The sequence below is a fragment of the Dryobates pubescens genome, chromosome 8, assembly GCF_014839835.1.
Source record: "Dryobates pubescens isolate bDryPub1 chromosome 8, bDryPub1.pri, whole genome shotgun sequence".
In the NCBI taxonomy this organism is placed as follows: Eukaryota; Metazoa; Chordata; class Aves; order Piciformes; family Picidae; genus Dryobates; species Dryobates pubescens.
Window position 1 is genome coordinate 41,520,112 of NC_071619.1, and position 25,482 is coordinate 41,545,593.

The 25,482-nt window shown below is 47.6% G+C and overlaps 1 protein-coding gene across 1 annotated transcript in view; it reads right to left on the reverse strand.

Moving 5' to 3' along the window:
• The window catches only part of WARS2 (tryptophanyl tRNA synthetase 2, mitochondrial), a 63,474-nt gene extending 43,789 nt beyond the window's left edge, over positions 1-19,685 (reverse strand). The window contains exon 1 of the mRNA XM_009903466.2: positions 19,578-19,685. Within this exon, the coding sequence (XP_009901768.2) occupies positions 19,578-19,631 (54 nt within the window). The 5' untranslated portion in view covers positions 19,632-19,685. The remainder of the gene's footprint in view (positions 1-19,577) is intronic.
• Between the last annotated feature and the right edge of the window lie 5,797 nt (positions 19,686-25,482).

Below are 25,482 nucleotides of genomic sequence, written 5' to 3' on the forward strand. Positions count from 1 at the left end.
TCTCTTTTACATTTTTGATCACAGTAGTATCCCAATCTCTCAGAAACATCTCATCATTCTTGCTCCTTCTTTGACCTCTGGCTGAAAGGGAGTTTATTATATTTTTTCCCCTATGTTCTGGTCAAATGAGGAATCTGCTTGCTACCAGAATTGCCCTATGGGATATAAACAAAGACTATCAACTTACATCTAGAGGGATGCTTTTTGAGAAACATTTTTTGTTTGGAATGACTCTGTTGCTTCAGAACATTGTCCTAGAAACTCTAAGAGTAATTAATTTCCTCCCTGTTATTTTATTTGGCAATTTCCTGTAGCAAGGAAAAGTTAGCTTCATGCCACATGGGGCCAAAATTAACACAGCTGTTCAAAAGCTTTCACCTTGTGGTCACTGCCTGAAATTCATCCCTCAGGTGAAAAGAGCAGTTTTAAAACCTGTTGAGAGGCCTTAGGAGGTGCAAGTCCCAGTAAATTCCCTAATGGTACACACTTGCCCAAATCAAAATGCCACAGTTGGACCTCCTTGTCTGCACTGAAGAGAATGTTATCAATGTATCAGTACAGGTTGGGAGATGACCTGCTGGAGAGCAGCCTGGAGAAAGGACCTGGTGGTGCTGTCAGACAACAGGCTGACCACGAGCCAGTGTGCTCTCACAGACAAGAAAGTCAATGGCATCTTGGAGTGCATTCAGAACAGTGTGTCAAGAAAGGTTCTTGTACCCCTCTACTTGGCCCTGGTGAGGCCTTATCTGGAATGCTGCATCCAGTTCTGCACTCCTCAGTTCAAGGACAAGGAACTACTGGAGAGAGTCCAACAGAGAGCTGCAAAGATGGTAAGATTGGAGCATCTGCCTTATGAGGAAAGGCTGAGAGAGCTGGAGCTGTTTAGCCTGCAGGAGCCTGGGGGGAGACAAAATAATGTTCATCAACAGCTAAAGGTGAGTGTTAGGAGGATGGAACCAGACTGTTCTCAGTGGTGTCCAGCGACAGAAAAATGGGAAGTGGACACAAACTGCAACACAGAAGCTTCCATGTAAACATCAGGAAAAAAGTCTTCACTTTGAGGGTGGCAGAGAACTGGAATAGGCTGCTGAGAGAGGTTGTGGAGCCTCCATCCCTGAAAGCATTCTAAACTCACCTGGACATGTTCCTGTATGATTTATTCTGGGTGATTCTCTTTTAGGAGGGGAAATTGGACAAGATGATCCCTGTACGCTGCACTGGTTAGGCCACACCTTGAGTACTGTGTCCAGTTCTGGGCCCCTCAGTTTAGGAAGGGACTTGCTGGAACGTGTCCAGAGAGAGGCAACGAAGTTGGTGAGGGGTTTGGAGCATACACCCTGTGCGGAGAGGCTGAGGGAGTTGGGGTTGCTTGGCCTGGAGAGGAGGAGTCTCAGGGGTGACCTTATTGCTCTTTACAACTAACTTAAGGGAGGTTGTAGACAGGTGGAGGTTGGTCTCTTCTTCCAGGCAGCCAGCACCAAAACAGGAGGATGCAGCCTCAGGCTGCGCCAGGGGAGGTTTGGGCTGGATGTTAGGGGGAAGTTCTACACAAAGAGAGTGATTGCCCATTGGAATGGGCTGCCTTGGGGGGTGGTGGAGTCACCATCATTGGAGGTGTTCAGGAGGAGACATGATAGGGTGCTTGGCTGCATGGTTTAGTTGATTAGGTGGTGTTGGACGATAGGTTGGATGTGATGATCTTGAAGGTCTCTTCCAACCTGGTCTGGTCTGGTCTATTCTATTGTATTCTATTCTACTCTACCTTCAGAGGTCCCCTTGCAATCTCTACCATACTGTGATTCTATGAACATGACCTGTGAGCTTAGAACAGCCACAGCACGTGCCACTCAAGTCAGAGCAAACTGGAGTCATAGTCTCACTTATTATCACAGTATCACAGTAACTAAGGTTGGAAGAGACCCCAAGGAGCATCAAGTCCAACCTGTTCCAACAGACCTCACAACTAGACCATGGCACCAAGTGCCACATCCAATCTCCCCTTGAACACCTCCAGGGACGGCGACTCCACCACCTCCCTGGGCAGCACATTCCAATGACGAATGACTCACTCAGTGAAGAACTTTTTCCTCACCTCGAGTCTAAACCTCCCCTGGCACAGCTTGAGACTGTGTCCCCTTGTTCTGGTGCTGGTTGCCTGGGAGAAGAGACCAACCCCCTCCTGTCTACAACCACCTTTCAGGTAGTTGTAGAGGGCAATGAGGTCACCTCTGATCCTTCTCTTCTCCAGGCTAAACAATCCCAGCTCCCTCAGCCTCTCCTCACAGGGCTGTGCTCAAGGCCTCTCCCCAGCCTTGTTGCCCTTCTCTGGACACGTTCAAGTGTCTCGATGTCCTTCCTAAACTGAGGGGCCCAGAACTGGCCACAGTACTCAAGGTGTGGCCTAACCAATGCAGAGTCCAGGGGCACAATGACCTCCCTGCTCCTGCTGGCCACACTATTCCTAATACAGGCCAGGATGCCATTGGCCCTCTTGGCCACCTGGGCACACTGCTGGCTCATGTTTAGGCGGGTGTCAATCAGCACCCCCAGGTCCCTCTCTGTTTGGCAGCTCTTGAGCTCAGAAATGTCACATGAAAAGTTCCTCAGTTTGTGTGTGACACTCACTGCTCTGTTTACAAGGACAACAGCTTCCTCACTAATTGTCGTAGTTTGGGCTGGGTGCCCTCTGCTACAGGGATGTTTCCTGTGTCCAGAAGTCCAGCCCAGTGGGTGGGCACAGGAAATTAGGTATTTCTACCATAATCCCTTGCACCATTATAAATTTTGCGGCGGGGTCTGGCGCTTCCTCTTTCCTTTCTTCTCTGAGACTCGGTAACTGGGGGAGACATCTCCCGGCCATGGACCCGATTAGGCCCAAGTCCATGGGGGGATGGGCAGTCTCACATCTGGCCAGCTGAGACCAGCCTAGCAGTAGGGGGGGGAAGAAGGAGCCCTGGGGGTTTTGGGTGCACCCTCCGGTGGGGTTGGGGTCTTTCTGGGTCTATTTTGGTCTCTTTCTTGTCACTATGTTTCATTTTTGTACACACTCACTGTTCTCTATTTAAACTTTCCACCACTTTTGCAATCTGTTTGAGTTGTTATTTCTGCGCGTGGTGGGGAGGGGGTCTGCCCCAACCCATTACATTTTGGCGCCCAACGTGGGGCTAGCTGTTGTGACCCCTCTGCAGATCGACTGCAAAAGATGGAGAGTTTAAATTTAGTTCTGGGCATCGGTTTGGGTTTGGCAGTTGGGGGCTCAAGTTTTGCTGCTGGGGCAATTGTGTGAGTTCTTGTGGATTGCGGGGGGACACCTGGTGCGCTCGGGGTACCGCTTGTGAACGCGGAACCTGCCCTTCCACGGCGGAGAGTGAAGTGGGGGAGGGGCAGCGGCGAACAGATCAGAGTCAGGTCCGTTCCCACTGGGGGGATAGAGCCAGCCGCTGCGAGCGGGTGAGCCAGCTCCTGAAATCCCGGGGGGCAGACGGGGACCCCAGCTGGAAGGCCGTTCTCAAGGGCTCTGAGAACGCACTTATGGCTTCCGCTGGGAGAGCCGTTTGAGTGTCCGAGGGGTGGAGGTTACTCTGACTCTGTGCCGCAGCGTTAGAGGTGGGCAGAGCCCTGCTGTGTGCTGAGTGGCGGCAGCGGCAGGCCCGGCCGTGCGCTCGGAGGAGCGGCGGCGGTGGCCCCGGCTGTGCACTCGGGCTGCAGTAGGGGCCGGCTCTGACTCCCTTTCCCCGATTTTCGGATGAGTTCTGAAAATGGCGCCGAGTGCCTGGTTCCACCCCTCTTCTTCTTCAGTGGGCTGTGGCGCAGCCTCTCCCTCTTCCTGGGTGGGGGTTGTGCAGCCGGATGCTGTCATGCCTCGGTACGCGAACGCCCAGTGGGGGGGTGGAGTGCCTCTGACATGCATCCGTGTAGTTTCGGACCGCGGATGGAAGCGGTTGGCTGCGGCACCATGGATGGATTGAAAAAGGCAGTCGTGGAGCCAGATTGTTCCGACTGGCCTGCCCCAGGGGTGGAGAATATGCTGCTGAGTATGAGAATAAAGGCTCGGCTGAGAAGTTGTGAGGCTTTTCCAGGTGACCAGGATGCCCAACGAATCCATGGAGAACTTGCACTGCAGAAGAGTGAACTCTGCATCACTGGGAGGTTCCATTGGATGGAGGAAGAAGAACTGAAACGCACAGACACTTGAGCCTGAATGAGAGACTATTGGGGTGGACGCCCAGATGAAGATATGGACTCCGCCGGACATGTCATCAGAAGCTTTCTGATTTGATGATATGTTTGGGTGCAGGGATTACGGTATGAAATAAGGGGTGGCTCCTGTCGTAGTTTGGGCTGGGTGCCCTCTGCTACAGGGGTGTTTCCTGTGTCCAGAAGTCCATCCCAGTGGGTGGGCACAGGAAATTAGGTATTTCTACCATAATCCCTTGCACCACTACAAATTTTGCGGCAGGGTCTGGCACTTCCTCTTTCCTTTCCTCTCTGAGACTCGGTAACTGGGGGAGAGATCTCCTGGCCATGGACCTGATTAGGCCCAAGGCCACAGGGGGATGGGCAGTCTCAGATCTGGCCAGCTGAGACCAGCCTAGCAGTAGGGAGGGGAAGGAGGAGCCCTGGGGATTTTGGGTGGGGTTGGTCTCTTTCTTGTCACTATGTTTCATTTTTGTACACACTCACTGTTCTCTATTTAAACTTTCCACCACTTTTGCAATCTGTTTGTCTGAGTTGTTATTTCTGTGCATGGTGGGGAGGGGGTCTGCCCCAACCCATTACACTAATTTACCTGTTTTATTCACATTGGCCCATGGGAAGGCAGGCAAATTACCAGCTCTCAATTTGGATGTACATAACACCCCTAAGTGTAAAAGACGCTGTTTGTACTGCAGATATCCCAGAGAGGTACCACACTCCATTTTGCTTTGAGTACTGCCAAGTACCCTACCACAGGCTTAAAATCAGTGTTGCATGGCAAACTATGAAAAAAGTCCCTCTGAAAAGCATGACAGCACCTTTGGCTGTTCTGCCTGGCTTAATGCTCAATGAGCATGAAAAGTGCTGACATCACTTTAACTCTGCAAAGATCTCAAATGTAGATATCGTCCAGGGGAAAAAAAACCTCAACAAACAAGCAAAATGAAGCCACAGTGGAAGTGCATGAAGAGCAGAAGTCATTCTTGGTGGCAGTAATTACATGGGCTAATCTGTTGCCAGCAGAGATGCAAAATGAGATTGCGTCAGGAATTCAGAGGGATGAACCCTCATTCCCTTTACATGCTCAACAAAGCAGCTTTGAAACGTCTGAAACTGTTTTGTTCTTCCAGGCGAACGGAAAGCACCCTATGGATGCCTATTAAGTCAAGTCCTTCCACATCTTGGCAAGTATGTGATTTCAAGAAAAATATTTGCAAATGGATAACCCAATTCAAGCAGAAGTCAAAGACCACCTTTGAAAGGAACTTTGATGTGTCTATAAAAAGATTATATTTAGGAAGAAGAGCATAACTTGGTTCTGTCATCAAAAGCTTGTACCGCCTGACACTTCTTTATGTTGTTAATATAAAAGGCAATGCTGGCAAGCAGAAGAGTGAGAGCCTAGGAGACCTAGGATTAAGGCAGAATCCCTGAAAAGAACTCTTCCTGCTGTTGGATAAACTCAAAACAGGCTATTTAACAATACTGTTGCCTAAACACAGGGATCACAGTATCACAGTATCGCTAAGGTTGGAAGAGACCTCAAAGATCATCGAGTCCAACCTGTCACCACAGACCTCATGACTAGACCATGGCACCAAGTGCCACATCCAATCCCCTCTTGAACACCTCCAGGGATGGTGACTCCACCACCTCCCTGGGCAGCACATTCCAATGACGAATGACTCTCTCAGTGAAGAACTTTCTCCTCACCTCCAGCCTAAACTTGCCCTGGTGCAGCTTGAGACTGTGTCCTCTTGTTCTGGTGCTTGTTGCCTGGGAGAAGAGACCAACCCCTTCCTGGCTACAACCACCTTTCAGGTAGTTGTAGAGAGCAATGAGGTCACCCCGAGCCTCCTCTTCTCCAGGCTAAACAATCCCAGCTCTCTCTACCTCTCCTCATAGGGCTTGTGCTCAAGGCCTCTTACCAGCCTTGTTGCCCTTCTCTGGACATGTTCAAGTGTCTCGATGATTACCTCGGTATATTACAATATCTACAAGTGTGACAACAAGAAATAGTTGCTATGGCTGGATGTTAGGAAGAAGTTCTTCACAGAGAGATTGGCCATTGGAATGTGCTGCCCAGGGAGGTGGTGGAGTCACCATCACTGGAAGTGTTTAAGAAGAGACTGGATGAGGCAATTGGTGCCATGGTTTATTTGATTAGATGGTGTTGGGTGATAGGTTGGACTCGATGATCTCAAAGATCTTTTCCAACCTGGTTAATTCTATTCCATTCCATGTCAATCTTGGGTGAGATAACCAGGAAGCCTGGAGTCATTATTTTAATGTAGACATGTTGCCTCTCTTTTCCAAGGCACAACTACTGTGGCAGACTCCAAAGCCAGAGCTTTGCAGCTGGCAAAAGGTAAAACTGATGACAGTAACCCTGGGAAGTTATGAACATGTTATCATGGCCATGCTTTTGAAAGCTGGCCAGCACCTTTCCAAATGAGATTAACTCAGCACTGGTTAGGCCACACCTTGTGTCCTGTGTCCAGTTCTGGGCCCCTCAGTTTAGCAAAGATGTTGAGTTGCTGGAACATGTCCCGAGAAGGGCAACAAAGCTGGGGAGGGGTCTGGAGAACAGCCCTGTGAGGAGAGGCTGAGGGAGCTGGGGTTGCTTAGCCTGGAGAAGAGGAGGCTCAGGGGAGACCTTCTTGCTCTCTACAACTCCCTGAAGGGAGATTGTAGCCAGGTGGGGGTTGGTCTCTTCTCCCAGGCAAGCAGCACCAGAACAAGAGGACACAGTCTCAAGCTGTGCCAGGGGAGGTTCAGGCTGGATGTTAGAAACAAATTCTTCCCAGCAAGAGAGATTGGCCATTGGAATGTGCTGCCCAGGGAGGTGGTGGAGTCACCATTACTGGAAGTGTTTAAGAAGAGACTGGATGAGGCACTTGGTGCCATGGTGTAGTTGATTAGATGGTGTTGGATGATAGGTTGGACTTGATGATCTCAAAGGTCTTTTCCAACCTGGTTTATTCTATTCTATTAATTTAGCAACCAGATTGTGAGGATACTACAAAGACCATGCAGTAGTGTTTGGTTGTCACTGAGTTTATGCTGCTGTGGTGGGTTGAGGTTTCCCCCAGCATTAACTCAGCCAGACTAACTCAGTTATAAGCAAATGAAAGCTGTATTTACAAATAAAAGCTACACTCTACAGTGGAATGCAATGAATATATACAAAATACACAGGATATTATGCAGCTAGTTACAATTAGCAAACAACACGTAAACCCCTTGGTCCAGAAGACCAGGCAAGCTGCTCCACTGCCCCACCAAACCTCTCTCCCTCCTTGTACCAGAGGAAAATAGGAGCTGAGAGAAAGGAGTGTTAGCTGTTATGTGAAGGTCAGCCAGAAGCATTTTATCTCGCAGGTGAAGCAGAACAGTCAAGAAGAGAAAAGAAAAGGGATGGGAATGGAAGTGAAATGTGAAGAGTTGTTACGATACAGCTGCTGTTATCCCAGACATTTTGTCCAATGAATTTGTTTAGAATAATCTTTTGTTTTCCTTTCTACACCCAAGGGTGATTTATTTATATTTTCCCACTTTTCTGCTGGAAATCTGCAGCCAAATTTTAAAGGCAGAGCCTAAAACTGCCACAGCTACCAGAAATGAGTTACAGGATTCAGAAACACATAAAATCTGTCTCTTGAAGTGGGAATAAGTATAAAGAATCACAGAAGTGTTTGGAATTGGCTGGAAAGATCATTAAGTCTAAACATCAATCTAATACCACAACAGCCTTTAAACCATGTCCCAGAGTGCCATGTCCACGTGTTTCTTGAACACTTCCAGGAATGGTGACTCCACCACCTCCCTGGGCAATCTATACCAATGCCTGACCACTCTTTCTGTAAAGAAATGTTTTCCTAATAATCTAAACCTCCCCCAGCAGAATTTCAGGCCTTTCTTCTCATCCTATCACCTGATATTAGGGAGAAGAGACAGAACCCCACCTCACTACAACCTTCTTTCAGGTAGTCATAGAGAATGATGAGATCTCCCCTCATCCTCCTCTTCTCCAGACTAAACAATCCCAGTTCCTCACAAGACCTGTTCTCCAGACCCTTCACCAGCTATGTAGCCCTTCTCTGGATCTGCTCCAGCACCTCAGTGCTCCCTCCCCAGGACACTAATTCTTCATTGAAGTATCATACAGGCATCATTGAAGCAATTAGGCAAACTTCAGCTTTCCCTTCTGCCGGTTTCAAGAAACAGAAGCAACCTCTAGTGTAAGTCAAAGAACTCAGTCAAAAGGAAAAGAGGACATTTCACTTCTAGCAGCCATTGTCACATTTCCACACCAGAATGAGGGAAATGAAGTGGTCTATATACTTGATAGTATAATCATTGTGTATTTGTGTCTCTATGCATGTATGTCCTTCCATCAGAGTGAGAACTTCAGCACACCCTCAAGCTGGACCATCTCTGGTGGCAAAAATGTATTTAATCTTATCCAGTGGTTACATGGAGTTGCCTGATGAAACAGAAAATGGTAACATCTGTTACCCTTGTTTGAGCTGGGGACTCATCAATGGCCCAAATAATCAAAAGGAAAAGAATCTTAATCCACTGCTTACAAACCCAGAAGATGTTGGGAATATATATGACCTAAGGTGACTTAACTGACTTAATTTTTAGGGGTTTTAGAATAGAATAGAATTAACAAAGTTGGAAAAGACTTTTGAGATCCTGTCCAACCCATCACCCAACACCATCTAATCAACTAAACCATGGCACCAAGTGCCTCAGCCAGGCTCTTCCTAAACACCTCCAGGGATGGTGACTCCACCACCTCCCTGGGCAGCACATTCCAATGGCCAACCTCTCTTGCTGGGAAGAACTTCTTCCTAACATCCAGCCTAAACTTCTCCTGGCACAGCTTGAGACTGCGTCCTCTTGTTCTGGTGCTAGTTGCATGGGAGAAGAGACCAACCCCAACTGGCTACAACCTCCCTTCAGGTAGTTGTAGACAGCAAGAAGGTCTCCCCTGAGCCTCCTCCTCTCCAGGCTAAGCAACCCCAGCTCCCTCAGCCTCTCCTCACAGGGCTGTGCTCCCAACTCCTCCCCAGCTTTGCTGCCCTTCTCTGGACACCTTCCAGCAACTCAACATCTTTCCTAAACTGAGGGGCCCAGAACTGGACACAGTAAGATAACTGGACCTTGTCTAATTTGTGTTAGCTCCACAAAATGTTTGTTCATCTAACCCTGGAGCCCCAGCACAAACCACAACTTAAGTCATGGAAAAAGTAATTGTTGAGCTTCTCGGATGGCACTTGCTGTATTAGCGAACGGAAATTCTATCTGCCAACAGCATTCAAACAAGACCTCCCATCAGCTGTCAGAGGCAGAGGTAATCGACCACAGACTGTACAATGCACAATATGTTTGTCCCAAAATACCCACCAGAGAAACTTACACAAAACATCAACATCCAGGACTTCCAGAGTAGCATCTTTCATTAAACTCGCTGTACAAAACCAAGTTAACAAACCCAGAAGCCTCTCAAGAGAAAAAAACAGCCCCAGCGAAGAGACTGAAAGCAAGGGTCAGAGTGGGAAAGAATGGTGGGACTCTACCCAAGGCCTGCCAAGATGCCAGAATAAAGGGCTGTTTCCTGCTAAAACAATCTACTTTTGCCAGACCTTATTGTTAGAACTCCATTATGGAAATGAATAGGACCCCTTCATGCCTCAGAGAGCCTTCATTTCTGCCTACAGTGGGGGCTCACTCCTGTAGAGCTCCAACAGGAGCCGAAATCCACTAGAGACAAGGCATTAAGCATGGCAGATTACAAGATGTGTCTCTACATCTGGAATATCTGATAACTCTGTGTGGAAACCTCAAACTCAGTGAAGACGCAAGAAACATATAGTCTGGCTGCACACTTACTTCCCTTCAGCTCTGGAAAGTGATACACAAGCTAATGGGTTTGTTCTGGCATAAAGAACAAATACAATGCTTTATCTGAAAGATAAGCCAGTTTCCCCCCGAGGATGAAACATTTTTTAATCACTAAACAACTTCATATGAACATAGAATCATTTCAGTTTAAAATTACCTTTAATATCACCCAGTCCAAAACTTAGTCTAACTCTATAAAGGCTGGTGACAAACCATGTTCCCCAGCACCACATCTCCTGTGTCTCTGAAACACCTTCAAGCAGGGATAGAGATTAAACCACCTCCCTGGGGAGCCTCTCCCAGCCTCTGAGAACCTTTTCAGTGAAGAAATTTCTTCTAATAGCCAACCTAAACCTACCCTGATGCAATTTGAGGCCTTTTCCTTTTTCTGTCACTTGTTACCAGGGAAAGGAGACCAGCACCCAACAAATTCCTCTCAGGATGTTGAATAGAATAGGAATAGAATAGAATTAACCAGGTTGGAGAAGACCTTCGAGATCATCAAGTCCAACCTATCACCCAACACCACCTTATCAACTAAACCATGGCACCAAGTGCCTCATCCAGTCTCCTCTTAAACACTTCCAGTGATGGCGACTCCACCACCTCCCTGGGCAGCACATTCCAATGGCCAATCTCTCTTGCTGGGAAGAATTTGTTTCTAACATCCAGCCTAAACCTCCCCTGGCACAGCTTGAGACTGTGTCCTCTTGTTCTGGTGCTGGGTGCCTGGGAGAAGAGACCAACCCCAACTGGCTACAACCTCCCTTCAGGGAGTTGGAGAGAGCAAGAAGGCCTCCCCTGAGCCTCCTCTTCTCCAGGCTAAGCAACCCCAGGTCCCTCAGCCTCTCCTCACAGGGCTGTGCTCCAAACCCCTCCCCAGCTTTGTTGCCCTTCTCTGGACACCTTCCAGCATCTCAATATCTTTCCTAAACCGAGGGGCCCAGAACTGGACACAGGACTCAAGGTGTGGCCTAACCAGTGCTGAGTACAGGGCAGAATGACCTCCCTGCTCCTGTTGGCCACACTATTCATATAAGAGTGAAAAGGTCTCCCCTCAGTCTCCTCCAGTCTAAACAACCCCAGTGCCCTCAGCCACACCTCAAAAGAGAAAGAATAAAAATATATGACTGATTAGGAAAGACTTCCATTCCAACCTGGATAAGTGACACCAGAGGTTTAATCAAAAGGCTGAAGCATCTTGCTAAATCCCTCTGATTTCTGAAGAATTTGGTTAACTAAATAATTTTTTGTATCTATCTCCAAAACCTATGGTAAATAAAACAAACCCAACCAACCAAACCAAAATAAACATTTCCCCCCCACCCCCCCAAAAAAAAACCTACCCACTAAAACTAACAAGCAAACAAAAGTACCAATTCAGGAAATGAGGGGGGGAAAATGAGGGGGATTCCTACACATGAATCCACACAGAAACTACTTGTATTTGGAAAGCAGTTCTGAAGTCAGACCTTTCTGAAGGGCTGTAGATGACAACATAGTGAACAAGCCCATAGTCAACATCATGACACAGCATGAGCCTTTGCTGTCTAACAGGCATTTGCATGTCTAGCTTCTTTTTTCCCTAGTCAAAAGCACTTTGCTACCTCCACACTTCATGGTCTCAAGAAGATAGAGTCATTTCAGCTTGAAAAGCCTTTTAGGAGTACTAAGTCAAAGCATTATCTAATTCTACCATGTTTGGTGCTAAACTATGTCTCTCAGCACCACATATCTGCATCTTGGACACACCTCCAGGGATACTACACCACCTGGATGCTACACTGGGGACTGCTGAAATCACAAATCAAGGCAGGCACTTAAAGAACTCTCTGCTCATCCATCAATATTAGTACATAACTGCCTGGACATATGTTCTGAAGCTGACCTGCTGCAGTAACCTGTGTATGTGTGCTGTCTGTTACATTCATCTGGGGACTCATTCCATTAATGGTTAGCAAAGTGACCCCTATGTGACAGCAACAAATTAAGTATGGGAACATGGATGCTTTTAAATTGTTTGCATTTCATTCCTAACACATCTGAATGAAACTAATATTTGAACTCTTTCTCCCACTGTAGCTTTAACTACAATCTTTGAAATCCTTAAGGATTAGGACTGGTAATTTCAGTTACTTCCTTTCTCTGGAACCCATATGGTAACTATAGGTAAAAAATGTCAAGATTTAATTTGCAATCTGGGAAAAGGACTTCTCTTAAAATAACCCTTCAATTTTTACCTAATTGCCTTTTTCACAGCCATCTTCATTGAAAATTACGAAATGCCATGGTTTAGTTGATTAGATGGTGTTGGATGATAGGTTGGACTCGATGATCTCAAAGGTCTTTTCCAACCTGGTTAATTCTACTCTGCTTTATTCTAAACATGACCAGTCATTAAGCTGACTAGGGCAGAAACAATCAGGTGGCCTGAGATAAGAGAAAGAACAAAAGAATAGAAAGAACAATACTTCCTCAAAACAATGTATCAAATTTCATCAGAACAAACCAACCTGAAGATCTCTTTTTAAAGTAGCAAGAATACTGCCCAGAATCACTGAGGTTCACAGAGGCAAAGTATCAAAAGACCAAAAAAGGACCAATGTCATCCCTGTCTTCAAATATACAAATAAAGAATCACAGAATCAGTCAGGTTGGAAAAGATGATCTTGAAGGTCTCTTCCAACCTGGTTTATTCTATTCTATTCACAGAGATGCTCTAATCCCCTTAATGTCTCTGTGGCCCACCACTAGACTCTTTCCATCAGTTCCTTGTCTTTCCTGAACTGGGGAACCCAGAACTGTACACAATACTTCAGGTGTGGCCTCAGTGGGGCAGAGGAAAGAGGGCAGAGAATCTCCCTTGATCTGGTGGCCACACTCTTCTAAATAGAATAGAATAGAATAGAATAGGATAGAATAGGATAGAATAGGATAGAATAGGATAGAATAGGATAGAATAGGATAGGATAGAATAGGATAGAATTAACCAGGTTGGAAAAGACCTTCCAGATCATCAAGTGCATTGCAGGACTCTATTGACGTTCTTGGCTCTAAGGGCACATTGCCAGCTCATAGCGTGTTTGTCCACCAGCAGTCCCAGTTTTCTCTACTGCTTATCCAACAGCTCAACCCTTAACCTATAGTGGTGCAGGGAGTTATTTCTTCCAAGGTGGAGGATTCCACACCTTTGTAGCACTTGATCAGATTAATGAACTGCTAAGATTAACAACATGTTAGCTAAGATTTATTTGATTTCAAGTTCTTATCCTTGCAGTGGTCCTCACTAAACATTCACTAGTGCTGGTTTTTGTGCAGCACTCACCAAGAGGCAGAGGCAGGACCCTTGGGACTGTGGGATGAAAAACAATCTTAGAATCATAGAATCAATAAGGTTGGAAAAGACCTCGGAGATCATCACATCCAACCTGTCACCCAACACCTCATGACTAACTAAACCACGGCTTCAAGTATCACACTATCACAGTATCACTAAGGTTGGAAGAAACCTCAAAGATCATCGAGTGCCACATCCAACCCCTACTGAACACCTCCAAGGATGGTGACTCCACCACCTCCCTGGGCAGCACATTCCAATGGCCAATCACTCTTTCTGGGAAGAATTTGTTTCTAACATCCAGCCTGAACCTTCCCTGGCACAGCTTGAGACTGCGTCCTCTTGTTGTGGTGCTGGTTGCCTGGGAGAAGAGACCAACCCCCACCTGGCTACAACCTCCTTTCAGGGAGTTGGAGAGAGCAAGAAGGTCTCCCCTGAGCCTCCTCTTCTCCAGGCTAAGCAACCCAGCTCCCTCAGCCTCTCCTCACAGGGCTGTGCTCCAGACCCCTCCCCAGCTTTGTTGCCCTTCTCTGGACACCTTCCAGCATCTCAACATCTTTCCTAAACTGAGGGGCCCAGAACTGGACACAGGACTCAAGGTGTGGCCTAACCAGTGCTGAGTACAGAGCGCAATGACTTCCCTGCTCCTGCTGGCCACACTATGTCTGATGCAGGCGAGGATGCATTTGGCCTTCTTGGCCACCTGGGCACACTGTTGGCTCATGGTCAGCCTACTATCAACCAGTACCCCCAGGTCCCTTTCTGCCTGGCTGCTCTCCAGCCACTCTGATCCCATCCTGTAGCACTGCATGGGGTAGTTGTGGCCAAAGTGCAGCACCTGGCACTTGGACTTGTTGGATGCCATCATATCTTTGTATGACCCAAACGGTCCCTGCTTTAGTCACTCTCCTGAATTCATTACAGCAAATCCAACTCCCAGTGCTAGAAAACGAATGACCAAATTCTAGCACCAAAAAAGAAAGTACTTTGGGTTAAAAATTAGCAACCTTTGTGGCTGGAACATGTGGTTTTTGTATCACATCAATCTAAAAGAGAATCCACTTCCTGATGCATCACTCTTGTGAAAGCTGACAAAAGATGAAGGTTGTAGAACATTAAAATGTCAACAAAAAAAAAAGCAACAACAATACAGCTATTGTACCAGATCACACATGAAGGCCAGTGATGGCTTACCTATCAAAGAGGGAAGACCAGGGCAGAAGAAAAGGCAGCAAAATGAGAGGGTCCCATGTTTTTTTAAAGATGCTTTCAGGAAGAACAGAAATATATATAGCTATTGGAGCACTCTTACAGTAACTGTAATAGTGATAACTACTTTGCTACTAGAATAGAAAAATGCTGCCATGGTATCCTGACTACTTCCTGAAGGCAGTAACAGCTAAAAGTAGGCTTCCAGACAGGAGCCTGGAAAGCCATCTGGTGATGGATTAGACTCTGTAATCAAAAGCAGCACCTTGTCATTCTATTTCACTTGGACAATAATGAGGGTAGTAAACTACCTTTGGTGTGTCTCAGACAGTGTAGCAGGAGCTGGGCAGAACAGTGAGTCTGAAAGGGCTGTATCCAACGCTGACTAGGCTCCTTTCTGAACAAAGTAGAAGTCCAGTAAGGAGTATAGAGGAGAAAAAGAAATACCCTGTCCAAGAGCTTGAGTTCACACTAGTGCAGCAATGCTCCATAGTTAGTTGCTAGCATCTGTAGTACTGCTGACAGGTAAGATTTGCTTCCCTAAGCACAAGCAGTCCCTTATAATGACTTCATTTAGATTCTTTTCATCATCACCTGTTATGGTTAGAAATGAAGGTCAGAATTGGAGAAACGAAAGCCTACACATGCTGGGATCTGACTGCTGTCCACTTCTGATCTTAAATGATTTGGTGTTGCAGCAGTGAGGCTATAAAGATTAGCTGAAGATACTGATGTAACAGCTAACCCATAACATTGACTGACAGAACATGAGCCTTGATTTAGTAAGATTTAACTGAACACTTACACTGATAACTACTTCTAGAGCTTTGCTGACAGGACTAAACCTAATTCATATTTTATGAGGTCAAACACCAGCAGAGGACTGATTCATCTTAGATGAAGTTTTCCTAATAACAGGTTATGCTCATAGTCAGTTTTCTCAGAATTCTATCAGTAATTCCCAGGGGCCCTTGTTAGTTGCCATTTTAAAGAGCATCTCATCAAAGAAACAGACTTGCTAAAATTGCTTTCTATAACTCTGACATAGAGACCACTGAAGAACAGTAAATGGAGTAATCAGAAAACAAGCACTTAAAAGCCAAGATACACAACATACAATTAATGTGTCCAAGGAAATGCTGCTTTCTCCTTAACCACCTACTTTATGCATACCTATTCTAGTTAGGTACTAGAAACATGTACAACAAAAAGCACAGAGGAACTCTTGATGGGGTGCTTCGTGCCATGGTTTAGTTGATTAGATAGTGCTGGATGATAGGTTGGACTTGATGATCTCAAAGGTCTTTTCCAACCTGGTCTATTCCCTCTCCTCCCCTCCCCTTCCATTTCCCTTCCCTTCCCTTCCCCAGCATGAAAAATCCAACACCATGATGAACTGTGAAACAGTAAAACAAAGCTGAAACCACAGAACTCACATCTTTGTGCTTACACCTCAAAACTGTGAAGATGCCAGTAGTTATCTGGCAACACAACACACTGCTCAAGCTTGAAAACAAACACATGTCCAGCTTGAAATCTGAATATTCCTCATTAGCATACAGCAAATACATGATCTATTACAAGCTGTCTGCCACAATAGCTGAATTACTCTGAGGATGGGGAGAGGTCTCAAGCATAAGCCCTAGGAGGACAGGCTGAGGGAGCTGGGATTCCTCAGCCTGAAGGAGGCTCAGAAGAAACCTTATTGCTGTCTAAAACTACCTGAAGGGAGGCTGTAGCCAGGTGGGGCTTGGTCTCTTCTCCCGGGCAGCCAGCACCAGAATAAGAGGACACAGTCTCAAGCTGTGCCAGGGGAAGTTTAGGCTGGGTGTTAGGAAGAAGTTCTTCATAGAAAGAGAGATTGGCCATTGGAATGTGCTGCCCAGGGAGGTAGTGGAGTCACCATCCCTGGAGGTATTCAAGAGAGGACTGGACGTGGCACTTGAAGCCATGGTTTAGTTAGTCCTGAGGTGCGGGGTGATAGGTTGGACTCGATGATCTCTGAGGTCTTTCCCAACCTTATTGATTCTATGCTTCTAAGTCCAGTTCTGGCAACAGAAACAACATAAAATTAGGAAGACAGGTTTTAGGTTTTCTTCTTCATTTCTTTTGAAGAAGCACTGAAGTACCACTTCAATCCAGTGCAATTCTTTGCAGGTAAGACATTTGAAGGCCCTTAAAGTGAGAGAGAAAAGACACAAAAGGCCACTGCATGCTAAACTTGCAAATTTGAAATCACAGAAGCAACATAAACTACTACTGTGCTTGGGGAGTGAGTGATATGAATTTACATAAGCCAGCACCAACTTTGTGGTTGTGTTTTGGGGTTTTTTTGGTTGATGTTGTTGGGGTTTTTTATGTGTGTGTCTTTTTGGCTTTGTTTTTTAATTAAAGCATTTACAGCAAGATGAAAGAAGTACATTCTCAGACATATCATGCCTTAAAGATATCAGGTAACAGTACACACATGACAATACTCCTGATAAGCAATGGAAAAGTGGTGAAAAAGTGCAAGTCAGGGCAAATATGAATAGAATAGAATAGACCAGGTTGGAAGAGACCTTCAAGATCATCACATCCAACCTATCATCCAACACCACCTAAACAACTAAACCATGGCACCAAGCACCCTATCAAGTCTCCTCCTAAACACCCCCAATGATGGTGACTCCACCACCTCCTCGGGCAGCCCATTCCAATGGGCAATCACTCTGTGTAGAACTTCCTCCTAACCTCCAGCCTAAACCTTCCCTGGCACAGCCTGAGACTGTGTCCTCTTGTTCTGGTGCTGGTTGTCTGGGAGAAGAGACCAACTTCTGCCTGTCTATAACCTCCCTTCAGGTAGTTGTAGAGAGCAATAAGGTCACCCCTGAGTCTTCTCTTCTCCAGGCTAAGCAACCCCAGCTCCCTCAGCCTCTCCTCATAGGGCTGTGTTCCAAACCCCTCCCCAACTTTGTTGCCCTTAAGGTACAACAGAGCCAGGTACACTTAACAGGAGATTTCTCTATTACTCAAGACAAACTGGAATCATTTGCCAGAGGACTGAAGGCAGGGAGGATACCTGCTAGGATACTGAATGGATTCCAAAGAGCCCCCATGAGCTGCTGGAAAGATAAGCATATACAAAACCTTCCAATAGTTTTCAAGGAAATTTGCAATCCTTGCTCTAAAAATGAGAAGTGCTTTGAGGCATTTTTGCAACATCTGCATGTTGACTGCTTTGACAAACATAGAGGGATGTAAATCAAATCAGAGCACCCAAAGGAACAGAAACATCTGACAAGGTTATTGCATATGCCCTGTGAAGACTCTTTAGGTTCTCTTTAGGATTAAAATTCAAAGCAGTCTTATACAGAAATTCTGAAATGAAAAAAATTAAGTGGAAACCTCATGTCTGCTCATAGTAACACTAAGGAGGAAGCATGGAGTTACTAAATAAAAGAGTGGTTTTGAAAGTTTCATATGGGATAACAGGTTCTCCCTCTTTCCCTCTAATTCTGCTTTGTCACCAGTAAGGGCAGAATCAGGGTCATATGCAGGCTATTAGCTGTCTTGATAATTGAAATAGGACTCAATTTCTTAAGTTTAACCTAAAAAAATCCGAGTTCTGAAATAACCAAAACATTCCTGAAAGGTGCAGTTTAGTTTACCTGGACCTACTGCTATATACACACCAACCTTTTGTGTATTAGTGTGTTAGCAGGAAATTCACAGAATAACAAATGTGTGGTTGAGGATAACAGAGGGACTTCAGTTGCTGCAATGTCACAGACAGCATGGGTAACACCAAGAAACTGCAAGCCATCTTTCATAGAAACATTTGGGGGGGGGAAAGACCTTTAAGATCACAAAGTCATAGAATCAATAAGGTTGGAAAAGACCTCAAAGATCATCAAGTCCAACCTGTCACCCAAGACCTCATGACTACTAAACCATGGCACCAAGTACCTCATCCACTCTCTTCTTAAACACCTCCAGGGATGGTGACTCCACCACCTCCCTGGGCAGCACATTCCAATGGCCAAAAATGCTCTCTGTGAAGAAGTCTGACCAGCATCTAACTACCAAGTAACCATGTCCCTCAGCACCGTATCTCTGCCTCTTTGAAATGCCTCCAGGGATGGGGATTCAACCAGCACCCTGGGGAATCTGTTCCAGGGTTTGAGAACTCTTTCAGTCAAGAACTCTCTAATAGTCAGTCTCAACCTCCCCTGATGCAACCTGAGGCCATTTTGCCTCATCCTACCACTTGACACTACAGGGAAGAAACTAACACCCATCTCACTACAACCTCCTTTCAGGGAGAGGTAGAGGGCAAGGTCTCTCCTCAGGGTCCTTTTCAACAGACGAAATAACCCCAGCTCCCTCAGCTGCTCCTCATACGACCTGTTCTCCACACCCCTCACCAGCTTTGCTGCCCTTGTCTGGACCAGCTCCAGCATCTCAATGTCTTTCTTGCAGTGAGGACCCCCAAGACTGAAGACAGTGCTCGCGGTGTGGCCTTAGCAGTGCTCAGTCCGGGAGTGCAAACACTTCTCTTGTCCTGCTAGCCACAGGCCAGGATGCTGAGAGGGGTCAGGATGCCGTGAGGAGGCGCGGAGGGAGCAGCCGCTGCCACCGCTGACACAGGCTTCCCTCTCTCCTTCGCAGAATGAAAGCCCCTACGGCTCCTGCTCGTCTGAGATAACCAGCCGGCAAGCGCGAAGGTCGGGACCGAGAGGCCCGCACCGGCAGGAGCAGCAGGAGCTCCCCCGGCCGGCATGACCCGGCCCTCCCCCCCGCCCCGCTGGTGCCCTGGCGCATGCGCAGCGCAGCCCTCTGCAGGGGAGGCGGGAGAACGCTTGGGCCGCCCCAGGGGGGAGACAGCGGGAAGGAGACCCGGCGCCCACGCATGACAGAAGAAGAGTTCCAAGCCGGTTACCTGGCCCAGGTTCCCGCGGTGCAGGGCCCGGCTGAGGCCACTCAGCGTCGCCATGGGAAAGGAACTGGGGGGGAGGGGGGAAAGGAGAAGACGGAACAGGACGGGGAAGATTTGCGCATGCGCGCAGTAGCCAGTTCCTGCCTGTCGCGAGGCGCATGCGCAGTCCCGCGCTGGGGTGGGCGGGGCGGCCCAAGGAGGGGCGGAGTTATCACGCAGCTGGGGGCGGTGGGAGCCCGGCGGTGTGGCGCTGGGGCAGCGTGGGCTGGTGAGCTCTGCCTTGCCCGGGGTGCAAACTTCAGGGCATCGCCTCTTCTTCTTTCGCGGGGTCGGCCTCATGCGCAGATTGCTCCTGAAACTGCCGTTCGCAGCCTCCGAGCTATCCCGTAGCCGTTCGTTCCTTTGGGCTGCCTGGACCTGCCGGCTGCGGCATTTGCACAGAAAGATCCTCGATCAACAGCTGGCAGAACATGAGCCAGCGTGTACCCAGCTGGCCAAGAAGGCCAACAGCACCTGGGCTTGTAGCAGGAATAGTGTAACCAGCAGGACCAGGGACTGTGCTCTGGTGAGCACTGGACTCAGCACTGTTGAGGACAGGGCTGCTGGGTTCAGTTCTGGGGCCCTCACTATTAAAAGCACATTAGAATAGAACTAGAATAAAATTAGAATAGATTTAGACTAGACTAGAATAGAATAGAATTAACCAGGTTGGAAAAGACCTTTGAGATCATCAAGTCCAACCTATCACCCAACACCATCTAATCAACTAAACCATGGCACCAAGTACATCATCCAGTCTCTTCCTAAACACCTCCAGTGATGGTGACTCCACCACCTCCCTGGGCAGCACATTCCAATGGCCAATCTCTCTTTCTATGAAGAACTTCTTCCTAACATCCAGCCTAAACCTCCCCTGGCACAGCTTGAGACTGCATCTTCTTGCTCTGGTGCCGGTTGCCTGGGAGAAGAGACCAACCCCAACTGGCTACAACCTCCCTTCAGGTAGCTGTAGAGAGCAAAAAGGTCTCCCCTGAGCCTCCTCTTCTCCAGGCTAAACAACCCCAGCTCCCTCAGCCTCTCCTCACAGGGCTGTGCTCCAAACCCCTCCCCAGCTTTGTTGCCCTTCTCTGGACACCTTCCAGCAACTCAACATCTTTGCTAAACTGAGAGGCCCAGAACTGGACACGGGACTCAAGGTGTGGCCTAACCAGTGCTGAGCACAGGGCACAATGACTTCCCTGCTCCTGCTGGCCACACTGTTCCTGATGCAGGCCAGGATGCCATTGGCCTTCTTGGCCACCTGGGCACACTGTTGGCTCATCTTCAGCCTGCTATCAACCAGTCCCCCCAGGTCCCTTTCTGCCTGGCTGCTCTCCAGCCACTCTGACCCCAGCCTGTAGCTCTGCATGGGGTTGTTGTGGCCAATGTGTAGAACCTGGCACTTAGATGTGTTCAATCTCATGCCCTTGGACTCTGCCCATCTGTCCAGCCTGGTGAGGTCCCTCTGCAGAGCTCTTCCACCCTCTAACAGATCAACTCCTGCCCCCAGCTTGGTGTGTTCTGCAAATTTACTGATGATGGATGATGGACTCAATCCCCTTGTCCAGATCATCGATAAAGATATTGAACAGGATGGGGCCCAGCACTGATCCCTGGGGGACACCACTAGTGCCTGGCTGCCAGCTGGATGTGGCACCATTCACCACCACTCTCTGGGCTCAGCCCTCCAGCCAATTCCTAACCCACCTCAGAGTGCTGCTGTCCATGTCAGGGGCTAACACATAGTATGTATATAGCATAGTATGTGTATGTGCATTCAAGAAATGTGGTGCTAAGGGACATGGTTTAGCACCAGGCTTGGCAGAATTAGGTAATGGTTGGACTCTGTGATATATAAGTCTTCCCACCAAAAAGATTTTATGATCCATAGCCTGCCCATGGTGATATTTGCCTATGCCCATCTCACTCTTCACTTGTCACTGTCTAACGTCAATCCTCACAGAAAACCCTGAAAAGCCTTGATCTTCCTTGAACATGCCCTACTTTGTCCTTAATGCCAACACCAAAGCAGCTGTCTTCATTTTTCACCCCTGGCATGGGAAGTCCCCAAATCCAGTCTGTGTGCCTATGTGGCTTCTCATCTACCAGCTAACAGAAACAAAACAAGTCACACTGAAGTTTTACAGGAAGCCTAGAATGCTTCTGAGCACATTGTACATTAACCATTCATGCTGACTCTTTTAGGAGAGGTGCCAGGTTTCTCCCCAGTTAATTTCTTCCCAGTTCAGTCCCCAGGCTGGGAAGCCACAGAATGCTTCTTACCAATGTTGAGCTGATGTGCATCTCACCTGCTGGGTAGGAAACATGGGGGGTAGTGACTTTAGGAATCTGCTGCCACAAGATTTGGAGAACTAAACCAGCACTGAAGAAAGAAAGTGCACTTGTGTGCACCCAGTGTGCCAACCCAGCCTGGGGCAGCAGGAGGGGTCATGCTGAGACTGAAACATTTCTTTTGACCTGACACCAACAAGGGTTAGCACCAGGCTTCATGGGGTTAGATAATGGCTGGATTCAATGGCAGAATAGAATAGAATAGAATGAACCAGGTTAGAAAAGACCTTGGAGATCATCAAGTCCAACCTATCACCCAAAACCATCTAATCCACTAAACCATGGCACCAAGCACCCCATCCAGGCTCCTCCTAAACACCTCCAGGGATGGTGACTCCACCACCTCCCGGGGCGGCACATTCCAATGGCCAATCTCTCTTGCTGGGATCAATTTCATTCTCACATCCAGCCTAAACCTCTGCTGGCACAGCTTGAGACTGTGTCCTCTTCTTCTGGTGCTGGTTGCCTAGGAGAAGAGACTAACCCCCCACCTGGCTACAATCTCCCTTCAGGTAGTTGTAGAGAGCAAGTAGGTCTCCCCTGAGCCTCCTCTTCTGCAGGCTAAACAACCCCAGCTCCCTCAGCCTCTCCTCATAGGACTGTGCTCCAACCCCTTCCCCAGCTTTGTTGCCCTTCTCTGGACACATTCGAGAGTCTCAATGTCCTTCTTAAATTGAGGGGCCCAGAACTGGACACAGGACTCAAGGTGTGGCCTAACCAGTGCAGTGTACAGGGCAGAATGACCTCCCTGCTCCTGCTGGCCACACTGTTCCTCATCCAGGCCAGGATGCCATTGGCCTTCTTGGCCACCTGGGCACACTGCTGGCTCACATTCAGCCTACTCTCAACCAGTCCCCCCAGGTCCCTTTCTGCCTGGCTGCTTTCCAGCCACTCTGACCCCAGCCTGTAGCACTGCATGGGGATGTTGTGGCCAACATGATCTTAAAGGTCTTTCCCAACCAAAGTGATTCTATGATTTTATGGTTCTGTGAAAGGGGATTTGGGCCAACTAGAGAATGCAGAGAATTGAGACCAGGTAGGGTTTGATTTGAAGAGGAGAATAAGAGGATAAGAGTCTTTAGCCATTTGAATGGGCTGCCCAAGGAGGTGGTGGAGTCACCATCCCTGGAGGTGTTCAAGAGGGGATTGGACGTGGCACTTGCTGCCATGGTTTAGTCATAAGGTCTGTGGTGACAGATTTGACATCACGATCTTTGAGGTCTCTTCCAACCTTGGTGCTTCTGTGGTTCTGATTCTGTGATAGGTTGAACAGGCAACCAAAAACCCACAAAAGACTCCAGGCAAACCCTTTCCATTGTCATACATAAAGAGCTTCACTTGGGATGTGTGGGTCGACATCATTTAAAAGCACATCTTTGAAATTCTTGGGAGCCTGGAGGTTAGCAGTGAGACTGGCTGGAGAGGTTGAATCATTGTCATTTCATTTTACATGGTACCCCATTTCATTTTACATGGTACACCATTTCATTTCACATTGTACCCATGCTGGAGAGTAATCTTTGACCATTTTTGTATGTCTGTTCAGTGCAGCTTTGGCAGGGTGGTTGTTTGAAAGCACTGATGATCAGGCAAAGGACATGAGCTGTTATATAATGGTTGGACTGAATGATCTTGAAGGTCTTTTCCAATGTATTCTGTGATTATCTTTTGTGTGTTGAAACTGTTGATTGCAGAGAGCTGTATCCTATGAAGTTCATTGAAAACCACTGCACTGGTGGCCACGGAGAAATAAAAGCATCTAGAATCTTCTGCAATCTGTAAACCTTTTCTCCTTCTAATGTATTGGGGGTAAAAAAAAGAACTCTTTCCTACATGTTCTTTTGTATTACCATCAGTTCTGGTGACTGTGTTCTTTGCATTCATTTTGAATCTGTGTTTCCTGTCATGAGCAGATTAAAACCAGAAGAGAGCGGAGTGAAAGTTTTCTATTGCAAACATCTGTGCCTGAGAGCGGATTGTATTTCCATGTCCTGGAACATCAAGGGGAAAAGCTTGCCCTCCCCAGACACACACCTTTGGTTTGCAGCAATAAGGAGTTTATAGACAAGGTTGCTTTACTACAGTAAATAGAAACCCCAATTCTGCTATTATTTCCGGTGATTAATCCCGGCTGGGTGTTTGAGGAGCCCTTCGACCATCGCTCCCAGCAGAGAGCTTGCTTAGTCTCTCTCTCTCTCGCTCTCAAGAGCCTGACATGATTTTGGGTGTAACATGAGCAATGCTTTTCATAATTCCTGTCTTTTGTATTTTCAATTCTGATTTGTATGCAAATATTGCTGCTCAGAGAAGTGTTCTTACGGGCTGTTGGTAGACAGGGTGACTGGATACACTTACCTCCTATAAATAATGATTTACTTTGAGGTTTGGACATGTAAATTTGTGAATCCTGGCTGAGGCTTTAAAAGAGACAGAAGACTTGCCTCAATTGCAGAGAAACATACATAGAATAAACCAGGTTGGAAGAGACCTTCCAAGATCATCGCGTCCAACCTATCAACTAATACAACCCACATAATCAATTAAACCATGGCACCAAGCACCCCATTAAGTCTCCTCCTGAACACCTCCAATGATGGTGACTCCACCATCTCCCTGGGCAGCACATTCCAATGGGCAATCACTCTCTCTGTGTAGAACTTCCTCTTAACATCCAGCCTAAACCTCCCCTGGTGCAGCTTGAGACTGTGTCCTCTTGTTCTGGTGCTGGCTGCCTGGCAGAAGGGACCAACCTCTGCCTGTCTACAACCTCCTTTGAGGTAGTTGTAGAGAGCAATGAGGTCACCCCTGAGTCTCCTCCTCTCCAGGCTAAGCAACCCCAGCTCCCTCAGCCTCTGCTCATAGGGCTTGTGTTCCAAACCCCTCACCAACTTTGTTGCCCTTCTCTGGACATGCTCCAGCAAGTCAACATCCTTCCTAAATTGAGGGGCCCAGAACTGGACACAGGACTCAAGGTGTGGCCTAACCAGTGCAGTGTACAGGGGCAGAATCACCTCCCTGCTCCTGCTGGCCACACTGTTCCTGATTCAGGCCAGGATGCCATTGGCCCTCTTGGTCACCTGGGCACACTGCAGGTTCATCTTCAGCCTACCATCGACCAGTGCCCCCAGGTCCCTCTCTGCCTGGCTGCTCTCCAGCCACTCTGACCCCAGCCTGTAGCACTGCATGGGGTTGCTGTGGCCAATGTGCAGAACCTGGCATATTGATGTGTTCAATCTCATGCCCTTGGACTCTGCCCATCTGTCCATCCTGTCAAGGTCCCTCTGCAGAGCCTCTCTACCCTCCAGCAGATAAACTCCTGCCCCCAGCTTGGTGTCATCTGCAAATTTACTGCTGATGGACTCAATGCCCTCATCTAGATCATCAATAAAGATGTTAAAGAGCATGGGGCCCAGCACTGATCCTTGGGCCACACCACTAGTGCCTGGCTGCCAGCTGGCTGTGGCACCATTCACCACCACTTTTCTGGGCTTGGCCCTCCAGCCAGTTCCTAACCCAG